This window comes from Notamacropus eugenii, chromosome 1 (assembly GCF_028372415.1).
Source record: "Notamacropus eugenii isolate mMacEug1 chromosome 1, mMacEug1.pri_v2, whole genome shotgun sequence".
Classification (NCBI taxonomy): domain Eukaryota; kingdom Metazoa; phylum Chordata; class Mammalia; order Diprotodontia; family Macropodidae; genus Notamacropus; species Notamacropus eugenii.
In genome coordinates, this window is record NC_092872.1 from 447,832,389 (window position 1) to 447,852,099 (window position 19,711).

At 42.9% G+C, this 19,711-nt stretch overlaps 1 protein-coding gene across 6 annotated transcripts in view; it reads right to left on the bottom strand.

Moving 5' to 3' along the window:
* Positions 1–18,381: 18,381 nt before the first annotated feature.
* MAPKAP1 (MAPK associated protein 1) overlaps positions 18,382–19,711 on the bottom strand; it is a 340,916-nt gene continuing 339,586 nt past the window's right edge. For all 6 annotated transcript variants that reach the window (XM_072631929.1, XM_072631927.1, XM_072631931.1 and 3 more), the window contains one exon: positions 18,382–18,969. In XM_072631929.1, the coding sequence (XP_072488030.1) occupies positions 18,844–18,969 (126 nt within the window). In that variant the 3' untranslated portion in view covers positions 18,382–18,843. The remainder of the gene's footprint in view (positions 18,970–19,711) is intronic.

Sequence of the window (19,711 nt, forward strand, 5' to 3'; positions counted from 1 at the left end):
GCACAGAGAAGGTGCTTAATAAAAGTCTGTGTAACTGAATTATGTGCCAGGCAAGGGCAATTAGGTGGCACAGTGGAAAGAGTGCCGGGTCAAAAGTCAGGAAGATTACATTTCCTGAGTTCAAATCTGGCTTCAGACACTTCCTAGCCAGTTGACCCTGGGCAAGTCACTTAACCCATTTGCCTCAGTTTCCTCATCTGTAAAATGAGCTGGAGAAGGAAGTGACAAATCATGCTAGTATCTTTGCCAAGAAAACCCCAAATGGCCACATGAAGTGTCAGACATGACTATAACATGTGCCAGGCATGGTGCTGGGCTCCCTTTCCTCCAGGATATGAAGATGAAAATGAAATAATCCCCTGCCTTCAGGAAGCTGCCATCCTTTTGGATGGGTAGAGGGGAAAATTGTGAGCTAGATACTGAAGTTACTGGTAGAGTTGGAAGAACCAAATGGAGGTCTGTAGATGACAGATGACTGGGAATTCAAAGTTACAAAACAAAAGAAACAAACCAAACCAGGCCCTTCTCTCAAGGAATCAGTACTGGAACATTCCATGTTCTGAGGGCCTTTTCAGCCCTTACAATCTATGTTCCATGTTCCATGATATTCTGTTCTCTGAGATACCACCTAATCATAGAATAAACCTGGCGAATTTGATTGGAGGCAGGGCTTCCCCTGGGGTCTGTGACTCCTCTCAAGTGTTAGTGCCCATTGCCAGTTCCATGGACCTCAGCAGGCAGCAAAGCAATTGCAAGTCCATGTTCCCAGAGGAGTCTCTCAGTTAGCCCCTATGGGAAGCAGCCACTTGGCCTTGCTTTGTGGATAACATGGACCGTCTCAGAAACCATTCCTGCAGGGCCCCCACGGGCGGGCTGCCATGTTAACCCTCTCCGCTTCCTGCACCCTGGGGAGGTCACTCATTGGTAGTTAAAAATCTATTGTGACTTGTCAGAGAGAGGAATAAATGAACACATTATTTTTTCATTTCACAGCTCAGCATCTGTTTGTCTAATCAAGGAGGAGAGCAGGCAAAGGCAGCCAGGGTGGATGTGCATATTTGATTTAACTTTTCCTCTGTCAAAGGAGTTTAAATGGGTAATGAACAGGCCATGGTGATTTGAAATATAATCCCATTACCCTGATGAGATTACCAGCCTGGGAGAGTTCACAAATCATGCTTAGGGCTTTCATAGCCAACAACACCCTGTTGAGATTTGTGCATTTAAACCGAAGGATGTGTCGGGAATAGAACATGACAGAGCTTAACCCTTTGCCCATGAAAGGCAGCTTGGTAGCATGGAGAGAGACCTTGAGATGCAGTCACACATCCAGGGCATGAGTCCTGCTTTTGCTGCCAATGAGCAGCTCGACCTTGGCCTTTGGCTTCTCTGAGCCTCAGTTTCTCCATCTTAATCAACATTTAGTAAGTGCCTACTATGGGGGTACAGTACTAAGTGCTGGGAATACAAAAAGAGGGAAAAGACAAGCCCTGCCCTCAAGGAGCTTTTACAATGGAATGGGAAAGTCAACATGTGAAAAAGCAAGTCATATACAGGCTAAATAGAAAATAAGACAGGGGGAAGGCACTGGAATTAAGAGGAGTTGGGAAAGGCTTCCTGTGGAAGGTGGGATTTTAGTTAGGACTTAAAGGAAGATATCTATCCAATATGCATGCACACATGTGTGTGTGTGTGAATAACATACCCCTTATCTCACAAGGTTATGGGGACAAAACTACTTTGGACATCTTTAAGCAGGACAGAAATTGAATTTCTTGTTTTGGAAGCAGCTAGGTGGCATAGTCACTGTAGCATTGAACTTTGAGGCAGGAAGACTTGAGTTCAAATCCAGCCTTAGACACTTGATAGCTGTGTGACCTTGGTCAAGTCTCTTAGCTTCAGCTTCACTCTCCTCATCTATAATGGACATAAAAATTGCATCTCTTTTGTAGGGGTTTTATGAGGATCAAATGAGATGATATATGTAATACGAGCACCTGGCAAGCCTTAAAGATCTCCTCATATACAAATGTTGTCTATTATAGAATTCTCTGAGTCTCAGTTTCCTCAGCTATAAAATAAACAGAATAATGACTTGCCTCATGAAAAGGCAGTGAGAACATCACAGAGCACCTTGTTCTGCTTTCCTCTGACGTACTGAGCACAGGCTCTTATCATCGAGTCAACCTACAAACGTTGAGTAAATGTTTACTATGTCATCCCTGCCCTCAAGAAATTAACATTCTAATGGAGGGGGGACAGGAGACAACATATAAACAAACAAATAAATATGAGAAAATTGGAGAGTGGGAGGCTCGAAAGGTTGGGGGGGATCAGGAAAGGCTGTAGTAGGTGACTTGTGGTCTGAGATTGGAAGGCTATGAGATATTTTAGGAGGGGAGGTGAGTGGGGAGTACATTGCAGGAATGGGACCAGCTAGTGCAAAGGCATGGAGGTGGGAGATGGAGGGAGTATTAGGTGTGAGAAACTCCTGTTGTTTTGCTGAGCCTTGGGTATGCAAAGAGGAATGGTGGGAAAGGGAGACCAGAGGCAGTGTGTAAATGGCTTTAAATGTCAACCCAAGCAGTTTGGACTTGATTCTGGACATGATAGGGAGTCATGGGAACCTGTTGAACATAAGAGTGGCAAATGCTCACAAGCAGTTTTCAGAGGAAGAAATTAAAGCTATCTATAATCATATGAAAAAATGCTCTAAATCACTGTTGATTAGAGAGATGCAAATCAAAACAGCTCTGAGATACCACATCACACCTATCAGACTAGCTAACATGACAAAACAGGAAGATGATAAATGTTGGAGAAGATGTGGGGGAGTTGGAACACTAATTCATTGCTGGTGGAGCTGTGGGCTGATCCAACCATTCTGGAGAGCAATTTGGAACTATGCCCAAAGGGCTACAAAAATGTACCCTTTGACCCAGCAATATCACTCTAGGACTGTATCCCCAAGAGATCATAAAAATAGGAAAGGGTCCCACATGTACAAAAATATTTATAGCAGCATTCTTTGTGGTGGTCAAAAACTGAAAATCAAGGGGATGTCCATCAATTGGAGAATGGCTGAATAAATTATGGTTTATGAATGTAATGGAATACTACTGTGCTATAAGAAATGATGGACAGGAAGACTTCAGAGAGGCCTGGAAAGGCTTATATGATCTGATGTTGAGTGAAAGAAGCAGAACCAGGAGAACTTTGTACACAGCAACGACTACAGTGTGAGAAGATTTCTTCTGGTAGACTTGGAATTTCATTGCAATGCAAGGACTTAAAAAATTCCCAATGGTCTCTTAAGGCAAAATGCCTTTCACATCCAGGGAAAGAACTATGGAATTCAATCGCAGAATGAAGCAGATAATTTTCTTTTGTATTACGTTTTGGTTTGTTTTATGGTTTCTCACATTCATTTTAATTTTTCCATGTAACGTGACTAAGGTGAAAATGTATTTAATAGGAATGTATGTGTAGAACCCATATAAAATTGTATGTCATCTCAGGGAGGGAAGTGGGAGGAGGAGTAAGGAGGGGGAGCGAGGGGAAAAATATCTTAAGTTATATGGAAGTGATTGTAGAACACTGAAAACAAACAAACAAAAAAAAGAGTGACATGCTCACACCTGTGCTTGCTATCTGTAGAGAGAATGGATTGGAGTAGTGAGAGGCTTCATATTATGTATTATTGATAACTCCATTGGTGGTATCTTACCCTTCTACTAGATTATAAGATCTCAGAATAAAGAGACTATCTCTTATCTAAGGTCACACACCTACCAAGGTAGTTAGGTGGTGCCATAGTACACAGAGCATTGAGCCTGCAGTCAGGAAGACCTGAGTTCAAATCTGGCCTCAGTAACTTACTGACCTTGGGTCAAGTCACTTAACCCTGCTTGCCTCAGTTTCCTCATCTGTAAAATGAGCTGGAGAAGGAAATGTCAAACCACTCCAGTATCTTTGCCAAGAAAACTCCAAATGGGGTCATAAAGAGTCAGACATGACTGAACTCTTACCGAATCTTGGAATCTCCTTCAGTTCTGAGTACTTATTAAGTATTACGCATATAGTAGGTGCTTAATAAGTGCAAAATGGAATTGGCAGAAATCTAAAAACCTTGTTGGACTGGGTCCACTACAAACTTATGCTAGCTAATTTCAACTGGGCTTTCATTACAGCAAGGCAATCCTCCTCCTTAATTAATTCATTATTCCACTTACTACAGCAGCTGTGCCAAACCTTTTGGTTTCTGAGTTATCCATGACACTCTCTCCCTGCAACCTTTTGCTGCGGACTTTGCCTCTTACTTTACTGGAAAAAAAATAAAGCCATTAGCTAAGATAATGTGCATCATTCAAAGGACTTTCAACTGAAGGGGAACTGAGTCAAATTCAACTCCATGACTTTATAACTGGGGAAACTGAGGCCCAGAGAGGAGAAGAGACTTGCCTAAGTCTACAGAAACTAGTAAATGGCAGTCCTGGGATTTGAATTAAGGTCCTTTAACTGCAAATCCAATTGTTTTCCCCCTACACCATTATGAGGGATACAAGACTGGGATCAATGAGGGACTGAGCACCAGGAGAATGATGTATAAATCCTTAGCCACCAAAGGGATATGGAGGTAAATATGGGGGACTTAAGAATGAAGAGAATACAGTAAGCAGCAAGTTATGTGGCTAGATTTGAGGGCTATTGAGAAGGCTCTTCTTTCAAATATCAACTTTCCTCTCTTCCACCATCATAGTGTCTGAAGTTACACAATTAGAGTTGAAGTGTATCTAGACTGCAAGGCCATGAGGCCACATGTGGTCTAGACCCCTGTGATCTGGAGGAAAGTGATCAGAATGGTCAGGGGTCTTGTGACTATTCCATATAAGGATCTATTGGAGGATCCGGGATTTTTAGCAGGTATAGAAAGAGTCTTAGCGCTGGCATGCCTGATATATACAAGAGGTTGGACTTGCTCTCCTTGGTCTTGGAGGGCAGGGCTATGAACATTGGGTGGTTAAATTAGTTAAATAAGAGGGAAACACTTTCTAACGATGAGAGCTGTTTGAAATGTAACACGTACACTCTGGCCCTACTCTATCAGGGCCCGGTGGATTTCATCTGCCCCTCAGGATCCTCAGATTCCTTGCAGGGGTTTGGAGGGTAGTCGTTTTTTTTCTGTTGCCATTGTCTCAAGCCCCCATTGCCTGCCCCCCCATTTAGGAGCCCTATTATTAATACACCAATGCCATTAACATCCATGACTGGTTTTTTATAGAGAGATTTTATATAGACATTTTAATATATATTATTTATATATCTATATTTTATTTATACAATACATATGATATATCATATATAACATTAATTATATAAAAATTTATTTATATTATATTTAAATTATATAAATTTATTTATATAATTATATATTATATTTTATATAAACATATATATACTTATATAAACATATATATATATTTCACATATATTGCAAGAACACATATACACACATTTCTTCCAATCTCTCAGGGCATAATGCTACCTCTATCACCTTGATCTTATTTTTTAAATGGTGGGTTTGGGATTAGTCTCATAACTTCGCTCCGCTCCTACACAGTACTAGTTTCATCAGCTTCATATTCAGATATGCCAAATGAACCTATATCTTAATTATGGCTGGGTTGGATTCCCTAAAGTCACTCCCCAGAGTTTCTCCTTGATTAATTTGGATATTAATGATGAGTTGATGATCAGCTGTGAAAGCTGGACTCTGGAATAACAAGGTGCCCATGAGTCCTCTGGACCATTTGAACTTCGAGGTCATCAGCACCACCTTCTTCACTGATGGCTGAGAGACTATATCTAAAGTTAACAGGGCTTTCTGAATGCCTTTACAGCTAATCAAAGAGCCTCCTCCTCAGCACATGGTTAGCTGACCAGAGTCAGTCATGGAGCAGCCACAGGCTGGGCCCCTTCAGGTCAGTTCTACATGTCATCATGAATCTTCTAGAAGTAGTTCTCCATGTGGAAAGACACCTTCTTAGGTGGTCTGGGCATGTACCAGACCCCTATTACAGGTGACATGCTGGAAATCTACAAGCAGATGGACTTGTTCTTGTGGCCCTAGTAGGAACAATGTATGGAAGACAAATTTTGCTTTAATATAAGGAAACCCTTTCTAATAATGAGAGCTGCTTAAAAGGGAATGCACCACCTTCTTGAATTCTCCATCATTGGAGGTCTTTAAGCAGAGGTTGGATACCTACTTTGGGGGGAAGATTTTGTAAAGAGGATTCCTCTTCAGAGTGGACTCCATGACTTCTGAAGTCCTTCTGCTAGCGAACCTGTGGGGTCCAAAATTCTTCATTTTCTTGTTTGATGCTCACTACAATAAATATTATCGTCCCCATTTCTGAAGTGAGGAAGCAGAGCCTTTGAGCCTAAAATCACAAGCCAGGAAGTGGTGGCAGCAGGATTTGAGGCCAAATCTCTTTCTGAAACACTGTAGTTGTTCCCACCCATGGTCTTTGAACATTTGGGAATGCAGAGGCCAGAGGAAGAAAGCATACTCAAAAAACCAATATTCAGCTTGACAATGATGATGATGATGATGAAGATGATGATGATGATAATGGCATTTATAGACTGTTTTAAAGTTTGCTAATGATCTCATTTGATTCTTACATCAAGCCTGATGTAATAATTCCTATTTTACTGTGGTTCTGACAAGTTCAGTGACTCTTCCTGGGTCACACAGCTAGAGGATGCCTGGGGCAGAAGTTGAACTCAAGACTTTCAGAGTCCACCTCCATAGCTCTATCTATGCTACCACCCTGCCTCATACAACAACCATGGAGTTAAAAGATAGAAGAGCCACTGTATACTTCATAATGAAGTCCAAAAGGATTAAAAGAACAAGGCGATAGGATCATGACTGTTAACTCCAAAGATCCTGCTGTTCCTGCCGCCCCCTTTGGTTTGGCTTGTTTGCCTGTTTTTACCTATTTTCTTTTCTTATACTCTCATTCATCCATTTGGCTATTAGAAATGAAAGTCAGTTTTATATTATAACAACAGAGATGCGGAAGGGCATAGGAAGTTTCTTCCTTCCATAACTGGCTTTCTTTACAAAGCCATGTCTCTGAGCTCCAAAGTCCCCCATATAAGGATGCTCTTCCCAGGCCTGCATTAGGAAAAGCTATTGGAGGGTTAACAACCATTAGGATTCTCTAGCTGTCACTTTTCTGCTGAGAAGAGCTCTAGGACATCTGTCACTTCTCTGGGTCATCAGCATGGGAGGTCTCTGAAAGGTCAGCTGAGATTTCCTACTGCCACATTGAGGATCATGCTTCATATCCCAGCCAGTGACCCAGTTGGGGCCATTTTGCCATCTGCACTCCCCCCTTATCCCACCACACACACACACACACACACACACACACACACACACACACACACACAGTCATACACACAGACACATAGAGAGTCATACATACATACAAGTCACATACACTCACACACACACTCTCTCTCTCTCTCTCTCCCAACTTACTTTCCACCTCCTGCTCTGAAACAAGTTAACAAACCAATGGAATCATTGTTTCTGGAGGGGGTGCATCAATAGCATCTGCTGTGATTCCATCATTATCCTGTTACTCCTTCCATAAAAATTCCCTTCCCTGATCACTCCTCCCCAGCTTGTGCTGTTTTACTAGAATGTAAGCTTCTTGAAGGCAGGGACAGTTTCTTTTTTGTATTTGTATTTCCAGCACCTATCACATAGCAAGCACTTAATATATGCTTTTTCATTCATTCATTCATTCACTCATTCGCACTCTAGGGCAATACTATAGAGTTGGATGGGGGTCGTAAAACACAGAACTTACAACATTTGACCTAGAAGGGCCCTTAGAACATGGAACAGAGAATGTCAAAGATGGTAGTGGGTGTGCCATTTAAACATTATCTAGGATAACTTTCTCATTTTACATATGAGGAAACAGGATCAGAGAAGTGACCTGCCTTCTCTCCAGCCCCCACCTCTGTAATGGTAATTTAAATGGGAAGATCTTTCCCATTTATTAATAGACCCCTGTGATCTGCCTGGGTCACATGGGGCCTTTGGTGGGAGGAGTTTGCTGAATGGGTGGAACAGGAAGAGGCAGAGTTAGAGAAAATTGAGAGAAAGTTGGTCATGAGTCTAGTGAGAGATAGGAAGGATGCAGGCAAGCAACCTGAGTGAAAGAGCTTGTTTGTGATTTTGTTTAGTGGAACTGGTTTGTGAGAAGCCTAGCAGGGGGAAGGCTTAGGGCTGTTGTTGCCTTCTGCATTGTTATTGTATATAGATATCTTTGTTATTATGATGGACTTGGTTTTCTGGTGCCTGAATAAATGTTTTGGTTCTGCCTTCCATGTGGAGAGTCTGTTGTATTTCATGATTCAGAATTGAGCTGGGATATTCATGACCACCAAAGTCACTGTGAATATTTCATTGGCACTACAACCTCCTATTGGACGTTGGGCGGGAATCCGTGTGACTCTGGTTCCGACTGGTGAGCATTCACCTTATCTCACTCAGTCGCAGGCCCCCCAGGCCTTCCTGGACATCTTAATGCTATGCTGCTGTATGCTCACCCTCTCTGCCACCTCCCCTTTTCAGTTGTAGTTCCAAGAATAATGATCAAATCCATACTCCTATTCCTGGAAAGGACAGGTCAATCATAGGTTCTCTGGCTCCGCTCATCATTCCAATTGACTTCTCTGTCCAAAGCATTCCTCTCTGGCCAGTTGCCCTCTGTGGGCTATCTTTTCCTACTAGAATGTAAGTTCCTTTAAGGCAGGAATCAGTTGGCTTGTATTTGTATCCATAATTCTTCCTTAGCACAGTGCCTGGCACATACTAATTCCTTAATACATGCTATGTCAATTCGTTCATTCATTCATTCATGCATTCATTCATTTATTCAAAGTCACATAGCTAGCTGTGTGAAAAAGCCAGGTCTTGAAGTCTCTTGTTCCCCAATCTCAGGCTCTTTAGACTGCACTGTTCAAATTCCCATTGCACAATGTGCTCTTCTGTAGGAATGTTATCCTATCACATGCCATAGCCATGGCTTCCCTTCCTTGCTACTTACTGGCATCAATTGACTTTAATGTATAACAGAAAGGACTGATTTTCCCCTTCTGTTCCTCACACATTCTAGAGAGGAATGAAGACCAACATGACACCATTTGGTGTCACTTTCTCCACCAATCTCCTTATATCACCTCAGGAAGCTGGTCTTCTTTCTGTGATGTACAATCCAACAACAAACCCCAAGCATTTATCAAGCACTTACCATGAGCCAGGCTTGTGTTGCGTTTGTCCTTTGTTTTTGAAGGGGACCATGACATCAGGGAAATGATGATATGACTTACAGTTGACTTTGATTTGAGTGAGAAAGGATTGTGCAAGGTCACCAGCCTCACTTTCTCCTTCTGAGCCATCTGGGTCCAGTGACCAGATATTCATCAGGATGATTGGAGATGGCCCAGGATGCAATGGGAGTCCCTTGCCCTTTTAGGCTAAGGCCTTTTCAGGTACTCAAAGTGAGGTAATATCCATTCAAGGGAACAGGCCTCGCCTCTTTAAGAAATGAGTTAAGGGTTGGTCCCTTTAATTAAGAAGAAAAAAAACAAAACAAAACAAAAAAATCAGGCTGGGAGGGGAAGACCTTCAGGGTTGCTGTTTCAAAGAGAAACAGCATTAATATTCAGTCTAAATTCACTCAAAGACAGGAGGACCCAAAATATAGCCATTAAGATGAGCCAGGCACTGTGACAGGTAAAGGGGATGTGAACAGAAAGATGGAATGGGTCCTGCTTTCAAGGAATTCACATTTTATCAAGGGAGATAAATGGTATAAATGTAAGCATATACAAAAACAAATATAAGTATATACAAAATTATTACAAGGCAATTTTGTTGGAGAATTGTGAAAGAGGCTTTGAAGGGGCCTTGGAATCACTTGGCTTTTCTTGTCTTTTCCTAATTTTATGGAATTTTATATGAGGAAACTGAGGCTGAAATGGGGGTGACAGTAGTCTGCCCAAGGTCATGGCAGTAACAAGTGGAAGAGACAGGATTTGAACCCAAGCCTTTTGATTCAAAATCCATTGCTCATTAAAACATTCAATTGCAGAGAGCTCCAAGAAGCTGGAGATTGCTTGAAATAATCAGATGCCATATTATCCAGCCCAAGGGATGGTGTTTCTGTACTACAGCCCAGATGTTGTTGCTCAGCTAGAAACGGGAATACATCTGGGAACATGTGTTCATTAGCTATTGTTTTATCCTGCTGTTGATCTGTCGTCTGATAAATGCTGGCACATTTGGAAGAATGTAGCCAGCAGGTCATCTGTGAGTGGGGTGAGGGCTCAGGAGTGGGAAAAGGTTGCAAGGTGGTCCTGATGATGCTAGAACAGATAAAACATGGCAGCTGTGCAGTTCTCCCAAGGTCTGGGGATGGGATGACTCTTTTCTCCAAACCCTGGCCCTCAGAATACTTCCTATTTCATTCCTGGGGGAGTAGCTTGGCCTTTCTATGTTGTCCATGAGCTGTGGCTGGACCAAGGAAAATAGTGATATCATGGGAAGAATCCTAGCCTGTGGGACAGGAAATGGAGATTTTAGACTCGACACTGCTTGTTATGTAAGATGTTTCCTGTCTTATTTCCTCTTCTGGAAAAAGAAGTGGGTAAGATTAGAATTCTAAGGTTCTTTCTAGTCCTACAAGATAGGGTTTAACATTCACTGTTCCAAGGTCCCTTTCTGCTCTTATGTTCTAAGATCTCATCCAGTTCTGGCATTTGAAATTCTACATCACTCTGAGTGCTTGCACACAATACTCTAACATTCTGTATTCTGTAGGCCAGCATTTGTATAGTGGTAGACGGTTTGCAAAGTGCTTTATACATATTATCTCATTTGATACTCCCAACTGATGCTGGGAAGTAGATGACATTGTCCCCATTTTACAGATGAGGAAACTGAGGCAGAGAGGTTAAATGACTTTCCTAGGGCTGGAACTGAGTTCTTCCTTATTCCAGGTCTGGCACTCTATCCACTGTGCCACTTATCTGTTAACTTTCTTTGTCCATATTTATTTCTGATTCTGTTGACAGATGGACCTTCCCAAAGCTGGTTTCCTGCCCCAGTTTGGTGGTAAATTCCCTATAAATATGGCTGTAGCCCACATGCTTTCTTGTTTATCATCCAAGAGAAGTTCTCTCCTTTAGCAGCTTGAAGGTTTCAAGAGAACAGGTGCAACTGGATAAACTGTTTTGCTTTATAAGGATCCTTCAAATTATTCTGCTCCATCACTGTCAGCACAGCCTCACCAATTAGGCTTCAGGACTAGTCTTTTAGTTCCTCTGTGGAATACAGGGCATCTCCCTTGCCTGCAGTGAGACAGATCTCCTTGGGGCCTGCTGGCTGCCTAGCACACCTGCTTGGTGCCAATTCCCGATTAACTGTAAATGTAGGTTCCCTGATGCTTTGTGGATACTCTTGGCTTTAAAGAAGAAATGAACTGATTTCTTTCCTTATTCACACAGTTGAAACTCTCCCTGCCCCCACCAAGCCTCATTGGCATCACCACTGACAGGGTAGAATCCTCACACCTGAACCCCCAGTGCCTTGGTCCCTGTCCAAAGTGGCTTCTGCCAGGCTTTGCTTTCCCTTCTGAACCTGGATCATTAACCTCTTCCTGGGTCCCTTTGGACTGAAGGCTGCACTACAAAGACCAGACAGGTAATCAGTCATGGAGCTGGATGACCTCTGACCCTACCTGTCTTCTGCAGAGGATCATGGGAGAGCCTTTGGCTTGTGATCCCAAGCAAACCTTTTCATGGGGGCCCTGGAAGGCAGTTAGGATGCAGTCCTAGAATCTTAGAATCTTGGAGCTAGAAGGGACCATCTAGTCCAACCTTTACCTGAACAGGAATCTTCTTTACAACATCACTGATAAGTGACCACCCAACCGCTTTTTAAAGATGGTCCAGCTCCTTCAGTGATGGGGAGCCCCCTACCTTCCAAACCAATCCTATCAGTAGCATGTTACTTTAAAGGCCAGAGGTTCTGAAAATGTGATCTGAGGTCTTGGTTTTAATCTTGAAGTCATTATAATATTAAGATGTTTTAATTTCTAATATTTCTAACATATAGCAAGAGATACAGACTGTATAAACAAAAGCTCAATAAGTTTTAAGTGTAAAGGGGTCCTTAGACCAAAAAGTCTGAGAATCGCTATTACAGGCAGCAGGTTTGGGTTTTTGATTAGGGGAGTGTTATGGACAGATCTGTGGAGCAGAGATTATCTCTGAAGTGTTGTGAAAAATGGATTGGAAAAGGGAGAGACTGAATTCAGAGAGGGAGAATGGTTATGATTTTCACTCAATAATCTAGGTGAGGAATCTCTGATGTAGGGGAGTGGATATGGGAGTGGAGGGTACAGTTGCTTCCCTAGCTCTCTAGACTATAAACTCCTGGGGGCAGGGACAGAACCTTTTTATTGGGGAATAGAACTGGGCCTGTGATCTTATTAATAGAGGGAACTATCCCTGTCTGCTCTGCAACTTAGAGTATCAGAAAGTTGCCTAGAGCCTTGACAGATTCCATGACTTGTTCAGGGCCACACAACCTCTATTTGCAAAATCTCAGTACTTCCTGGCTTTGGGATTGGCTCTCTGCTCATCATCTCACACTTCCATTTATTTAAAACAAATTTTATTGATGTCTCTTGTCTTTTATCACTCACTTCTGGGACCCATGAAACCTTTCCTCACAATAATTAGGCAGAACCAGTTCTGACAAGAGTATGCACCGTTCTGCTCCAGTCTTAATGATCATATTTCCCCCAGCATCAAGCATGGAATTGGTTGGATAGCCCTTAGAGCTAAGGCCAAGATCAACTTACTCTTTACTGAATTTATACCATTGCCTAATGATGGGAGCAGCATCTGTTTTTGCTGAACCTGCCTGCCTGACCCGTGAGGTACCCAGATGTCTTCAGCTCTCCTAGCCTGGGTATGGACAAAAGTTTTTCTTGTCCAGGGTCATTTCTTAGGTATTATGGTTCAGTAGGAAGAATAATATATTTGGAACTAAAAGATGAAGATTTGATGTTAGGCCAGTGCTGCGTAGAATCTTAGGTTCCTAAAATTTTCGAGTTAGGAAGACCCAACCTTGACTTGAAGCCACAATCCCCTTTATTTATTAGCTGTCTGCCCATGAGCAACTTGTGAATCTTCTTTGAATTTCTTCTTTCTGTAGATACATCTAGTGAAAGACCACCAGTCTGCGTGTGGTGGTGCAGGCCTGCTACAGCGGAGGCTGAGGCTTGGGAGCTCTGAGCTGCATTGGGCTAAGTGGACTGGGTGTCACCATGTAGGGTAGGAGAAATATGGAAAGAGCCTGGGAGCAGGGTACCACCAGGCTGCCTGAATTCTGGCGCAGGTTGGAAGTGAAGCAGGTAAGACTCTGTGACACACACACACACACACACACACACACATACACACACACACACACACACACACACGAGATCTAGATCAGAAGATCTAGGCTTAATGCCTCCACATCAAAAAGACCATGTATTTTGGACACACTCTCAGTGTAGGCTGCTCAGTGTAGCAGATCAAAAGCTGGCCTCAAAGACTTGGGATCAAGTCATGCCTCTCATACATGCTGACTCTGCCCCTGGGCTCCGCTGTAGAGGTGCCAAGTTGCCTTAGTAGAGAAAGTTTTCTCACTCAGGATTTCCCTCCTCAGATGACATCAAAGGTACAGCCCTACTATTTTGTATATAGTTAGATATACATGTTGTTTACCTCAATAGAATGTAAGCCTCAAGGGCACGAAATACTGTCTTAGTATCCCTAGTGTTTGACACATAGTAGGTGTGGAATAAATGAATTTTGATTGACCAGGTTCTACTTTGGGACCTGGTGACCACATGCATACTTGTCATGTGACCTCAGTCATTTCACTTTTCTGATCCTATTTCCTCATCTCCAAAAATTAGGATAATACCTGCCCTGCCCTGCGTGTCCCCCAGCAAGTTGTGGTGAAAGCCCTACTCATGCACAGGCAATTACAACACATACCGTGTTGGAGCAGAGAATGTCAAAGGAGGAAAAGGGAGGAAAGCCTGAGACTACATTATGCTGGATGTGGGAGCTGGGAGGGAACTTAGAACATAACATGTAAGAAGTGGAGAGGACCAAAGGAGAGAATTAAGAAGGGAAGCCAGTTTCAGGTTCAGTGTTCAGGGTCCTATGGGGGTTGGGGCAGGGGTGGGGGACGCCCTCTGTGCCCCTCTGCTCTCTGGGTGAGGACGCGATTTATTCAGACTCTGGGAACCCGGGGCACACATGGTGACCAAATGCACACTGCAGCAAGAAGCCACTGCTGTTTGCAGACGGACAGCAGCCAGGAGCTGCCTCCCCCTGCCCAAGGAACAACGCCCAGGGTGAACAGCTTGCTTCCTGACCCAGTTGAATACCCATCTGAATCAATTAAATCTGCAACTACCCGGCAAAGATCAGCCGGTGACGGATTGGGGTTCAGCTCTGCACAGATTGCAAACACGAGCAGGTTTAACTCTTTCACCACCAGACTTGACAGAGCAATTTGAGACCCTCACAGCTCTACAAAGCCTCAGATGGATGTATGAATGAGGGTCTGAGAGAGAGGTCTGAGCTAAGCAAAGTTGCTGTGAGTGCTCATCATAGAATCAGAAAAGATCAGAGCTGGGAGGGTTCTCAGAGACCACATAAAGTGGTCTAGGGGAAAAGGCACCTCCACTTGAACCCTACTACCTAAGTAGTAGTTAAACTCTTTGGAGTTGGATGGAGGTGGATGCACTGAGATGGTCCTTGAAGTCCCTAGTTTCCCCTCCTCATTTTACTGTAAACTGAAGGCTAAAGAGGGGAAGGTCACAAGTAAGTGTTGGATCTGGGATTTAAGCGGAAATCTTTAACGATCTTAAGAGTCTAGTCCAACACTTTCAATTTATAAAGGAAATTAAAAGGGAAGATCAGTTGTTCCACATCCAACAAGGCCCTGAACACCTTTCCTAAATGATATTGGACCAATTATACTGTTCCGTTTAAGGCATGGTGCTGTCCCTTGCTAGCTGAGTTCAAGGGAGAGTTATTCATTTCCTGGGCTTTGGTTTCTTCATGTGTGGGAGGCAGTGGAAAGAAGGATAGATGATGAGTCAAAAGACCTGGGAGGGGGTCTTGGCTCTCACACCTTTTAACTTTTGTGACTTTGGACAAATTGCTTAACCTCTTTGGGTCTCAGGTTTCCTCTTCCACAAAGTTGGACTAAATGGTCTCAAAGGTACCTTTAAGCAGTTCTGCATCTGTGATCCCATGAAAATTGGCCCCATAATGCTTGCATCACTTCTTTACAGCGTGGTTGCAGCATTTGTACTTGAATATCTCCAGTGACAGGGAAGTCACTACCTCCCAAGTTGGCGCACTCCAAATCTGCAAACTTCCCTTCCTGTATCTGCTTCCATTCCCTTAATTCATTCCCTTAAACCAGGGAAATTCATCTGAAAAACAAAACCAACCAAACACCAAACCTCATAGCAACTGCATTTCAGGTTTTTGTAGGAATTAAAACTAGTTGGCCGAGAAGATATTTATATAATTTTTAATACTGAATATGTCACAAGGTTTAATGACTAAATTAGTCATTTCCATCTCAAAAGATAGTTGAAAATATAAAATGGCTAAAAATCGAAATACAGGTAGCAGACCATAAATGAGATTCTGTCTCATTGAGGTTGTGGAAGACAGTTTTGTTAAGAAAAAGATTCTTCTGTTACATGAACATAGACCTGAATGAATTGAGGAATTAATGAAAATGACCCATTGCCAGGAAATACACGCTAGCCTACTGTACTTCAACCACATCTTTTCGCATGTAATAGTTTTAATAAAAGACTTTTCATACATGAGGCAGTGTGCTATGTGGAAACAGCTGTAGATTCAGTCAGAAGACTTGGATTTGAGTGCTGGCTCAAACAAGCTTGGCCAAACCAGTATCATTGCCTGCCTATGGGGCCCAGTTTCCTCACCCATAAAATGGAGAATTTGAAGTAGGCAGTCTTGTGTGGTCCCTCCTAACTCTGTAATTCTGTGAGCCTGAGTCTCCCTCTGATGCTCATTCTTTGTGTGGCCTTGGGCTGGTCATTTTCCATTTCTGAGCCTCAGTTTCCTCATTGATCAACTGGTGATAAATGCTTTTGCTATCCTTGGGGAGGGTGGAGATCCAATGAGATACTGTATGTGAAGGCAGATGGAAACTGGTAAGCTCTGTGTAAATGTGAACCATTATTGAGGATCCACAGCTTACCACATCTGAGGTTCTCCATGCTGGTCAAGTTCGATGCACATTTACAACATGGGCCAAAGACCACAATTCTGCCTACCCATGGAAACTGACTGCACTCACCTGTGGCCAGCATACACGTCCACCCCACAAAGAAGGTCCAGGTTGGTGGGGTGCTCTACCAGTGACATATGGTGAAGCAAAAAGAAGACAGGTTTGGGAGTCAGGGAACCTGGACTGAATCCTGGTTTTGCCACTTACTGACTATGGGCAAGTCACTTCATTTTCTGGTGCCTCAGTATCCTCATCTGCAAAATGAAGGGGCTGGGTTGCAGCAGAGGGACAAGTGGTGCTTTACTGACATCAGAAAGACAGAGGCTATCTGAAGCAACAACTCTCCTCTCCCACTGAAATTCTTGGCTGGAAATCTTCTATTTTATAAAAATGAATGACAGACTAAGCTGGCTCCCTCTGATAGAATAAAACTACTACTAATATTGGTTCACATTTTCCATCTGCTTTAAAACACAATCACTCCCATTTTTATCTTGCTTTAATATTTACACAGCATTTTTTTCCCCACGGGAGGTAGTCAGGGATCATTAGCCTCATTTTGCAGGGAAAACAAAATTTAGGGAGGAAAGTGACTTGCCTAAGGACATAACAGCTCTAAGATTGGAACCCAGGCTCCATGATTCCTGATCTAGTGGCTGTCCACTGTCATGCTGCTTTCACAAAGAAAGTAATTTCTTTTGCTTTTCTTTTCTGGGTAAAGGAGAAAAGAAGGCACTGCTATTGCTCCATTCCTATGAGCCACTGGAAGGTGAGAATGCTCAAATAATACAAAAAAGCTTTCACTTTTATTATCTACAAAATCTTTTCTTTCAATGTAAGGCAGCAATTCTTCACCTGCTCTGTGAACTTGTTTTAAAAAAAAATATTTTGGTAATTGTATTTAAACAGAATTGGTTTCCTTTTTGATCCTATGTACTTTATTTTATGCATTTGGAAACATTCTTTGGAGGGTGGATCCCTAGGCTTCCCCAGACTGTCAAAAGGATTCAGGGCACAAAAAAGGGAAAGAGACCCCGCCTTAGGGAAATGAGAAATTATCCATCTTCAGGTGGAAGTTTTATGATTATATCAGAAGATGTCAGAGCTGGAAGGGCCATTAAAACTCAGAATGCTGGAGCTAGAAGGGACTTCAGATCACAGTGTGAGAACAAAGAACACTGAAAACTAGAAGGGAAGGAGACCTAGACACAGTCCAAAACAATCGTGTTGCAAAACCCAAGGCTGAGTATGGGAAGCATCTCCCAAGGTATTTAAGTTAAATAAGGAGTTCTAGCAAGCTGGGACCAGAGGCCAGTTCTCACTATCTGACCGGCTTTCCTACTTCATTGTGCTATTTCTCCCAAAGACCAGAAACCAGAGATGGCAGCTGTTATACAAAGTTGCTTCCCAATTTCCTGATTTCCAGATGGCCCAAAGCCATGAAGAGAGCATTGTCATTGAAGACAGAAGGATCGTCGAATTCAGAGTTGGAAGGTGTCTTGGAGATCATTTAATCCAATGCCCTTCATTGTACAGATGAGCAGAATGAGGGCTGGGCAGGGGGAGGCTCACCCAAGGTGACACACCTCATCAAAGGTTGAGGGGAGGTTCATTTCCTATCCTCCCTGACCACAGCCAAGTGCTCTTTGCTCTACCATGCTATCTCCTCTGTGGAAACAAGGCCTCTCCTTTCATAGAAAGGACATTATGGATTTTAAGTTAAAGCATCCCTTCTTGTTCTACGCCTGTCAATAAGGTTCTACAGGAAGTCACCAAAACAAATGGTGCATTTAGAAATATTGGATTATCAATAAACATTTCTTCTAAGAGAATCAAACAATGCTTTTAAAAGATCTGCCCTTGATAATCTAGAAGATTTTTAAAAAGAATCATATATTTAACCCTCTGCCCCAAAGAATGGTCCATCCTATATGCCTTGATAAAGATTATGCCAGTTTATTACAAGAAAAAAGTATACATTTTGTTCGGTATTAACTTGAAGACATTTGATCATGTTCTAAGTGACCTCTTTCTTTTACATATCAATGTTTTGTAATCAGGCAGTGAAAAAAAGTAGAAGTCACTCTTTTTTTTTTTGTGATTGTATGTGCTACATAATGGAGTTCACCCAGTATGTGATCTTATCTGGCTTCTCATCCAAATATCTGCCATCCTCACTCGAGTCTTAGCTCCAGCTGAAGGGGCTCCAGTAAAAGGACACAGGGTGGCCCATCAAGTTCTGGGTTCCATTCCATCCCCAATATGGTGGTCAGGATCTTTCAACCACGAGAAACTGTAGAGAGCCTAGGACCTTCCCTTGCTGGTGTCCACCAAGGTTGTGGGGAGCTGTTGTTGCTGCTGCTTCTGTGAAGGGGGGCCCATCAGTGTTTCTGTTCTAGCCATCACTGCTGTCCTGACTTCTTCTCCTTCTGGAAGCTAAAGCTTGTTCTCCTGCTCAGTTTCCTTTGTTTCTGAGCAAAGTAATCAGCCCGGGCAGTGCTTGCTCGGGATTCCAGGATATAATTCACCTAGAAAACAAGAGGACATGTTACCCATCACTCACTCCCACAGGCTGCTGGGATTATTAGTCTGAGGACAAGGAAAGTTGTATGTGGATTTGGTGCTGGAAGGGATCCCTCCCATTGTAGAGAGGGAATAGTGAGGTCCAGAAAAGTGAAAATGCTTCTCCAAGGTCATACAGCACATGAAGAGCAGCTCTGGGACATAAACTCAGGTCTCCTCACTGGGATTCACAGACTAACTGAAGCTACTCTCACATTCACCACCAGGAGGGCTTGTGCATGTTCTCAGTATTATTAGCTCCCTCATGCTAATAATGCTACTGTCGGGGTGAAAGGCATTGAACTGGACAGTCCAAGGGGAATTTCTTGGGTCTAAGTGAACTTCCTGACTCCCCAAAGCTATGCACACATACTAGTGCACATGGGCTTTCTCTGATATAGGTGGCGGTAACTCTGTGAGCAAGGCAGTGGATGGTGGGGGAAAACTCACTAGAGAGCCCCGCTTCTACTATCTATTAGCAGGGTGCCATTTGGCCAGTCATCTGACCTCACCGGGTTATAGTGTCCTACACATACAACTGGACTAGATGGTCCCTTTTAGCTCTGGTTACCATGAACCCCTCCCCAGCCTATCTGCTTAGAGGTAAGCTGGGTGGTAGAGTGGGTAGACTTGGGTTGTAATTCTACCTCATATACTTACAACCTGTGTGACCACAGAAAGTCCCTTTACCTTTCTTAGCCTCAGTTT